This window comes from Penaeus monodon, chromosome 27 (genome assembly GCF_015228065.2).
Source record: "Penaeus monodon isolate SGIC_2016 chromosome 27, NSTDA_Pmon_1, whole genome shotgun sequence".
Classification (NCBI taxonomy): Eukaryota; Metazoa; Arthropoda; class Malacostraca; order Decapoda; family Penaeidae; genus Penaeus; species Penaeus monodon.
In genome coordinates, this window is record NC_051412.1 from 35158181 (window position 1) to 35158487 (window position 307).

Genomic DNA, 307 nt, shown 5'->3' on the forward strand with positions numbered 1-307 from the left:
ACAAGAAGATTACATCAAAGGTGAAATGAAAAAGTGTTCAAAACAGTTGTAAGCCCAACTATGCTCTATGGTCTTGAGACAGTTGCCATTTACGAGAGAATTAACAATAGGCTAGCATTAACCGAGGTGAAAGTACTGCTATGAGCCAAAGAATCCCATTAATAGACAGGGTGAGAAGGAGCATAGAAACAGAACAAATTGGTTGTGGATTACGTGTAGGGAAGATTGCGTTAATTTGGTCATGTGTGGAGAAGGAATGAAAAGTATGATGAATCTGAGGGTCGGAACAAGAGCGAGAGGTAGGCCT

General features: G+C 40.7%; 1 protein-coding gene across 1 annotated transcript in view; it reads right to left on the bottom strand.

Moving 5' to 3' along the window:
- The window catches only part of LOC119590503 (transmembrane protein 229B-like), a 4598-nt gene extending 4355 nt beyond the window's left edge, over positions 1–243 (bottom strand). The window contains exon 1 of the mRNA XM_037939152.1: positions 214–243. Within this exon, the coding sequence (XP_037795080.1) occupies positions 214–243 (30 nt within the window). The remainder of the gene's footprint in view (positions 1–213) is intronic.
- Positions 244–307: the final 64 nt, after the last annotated feature.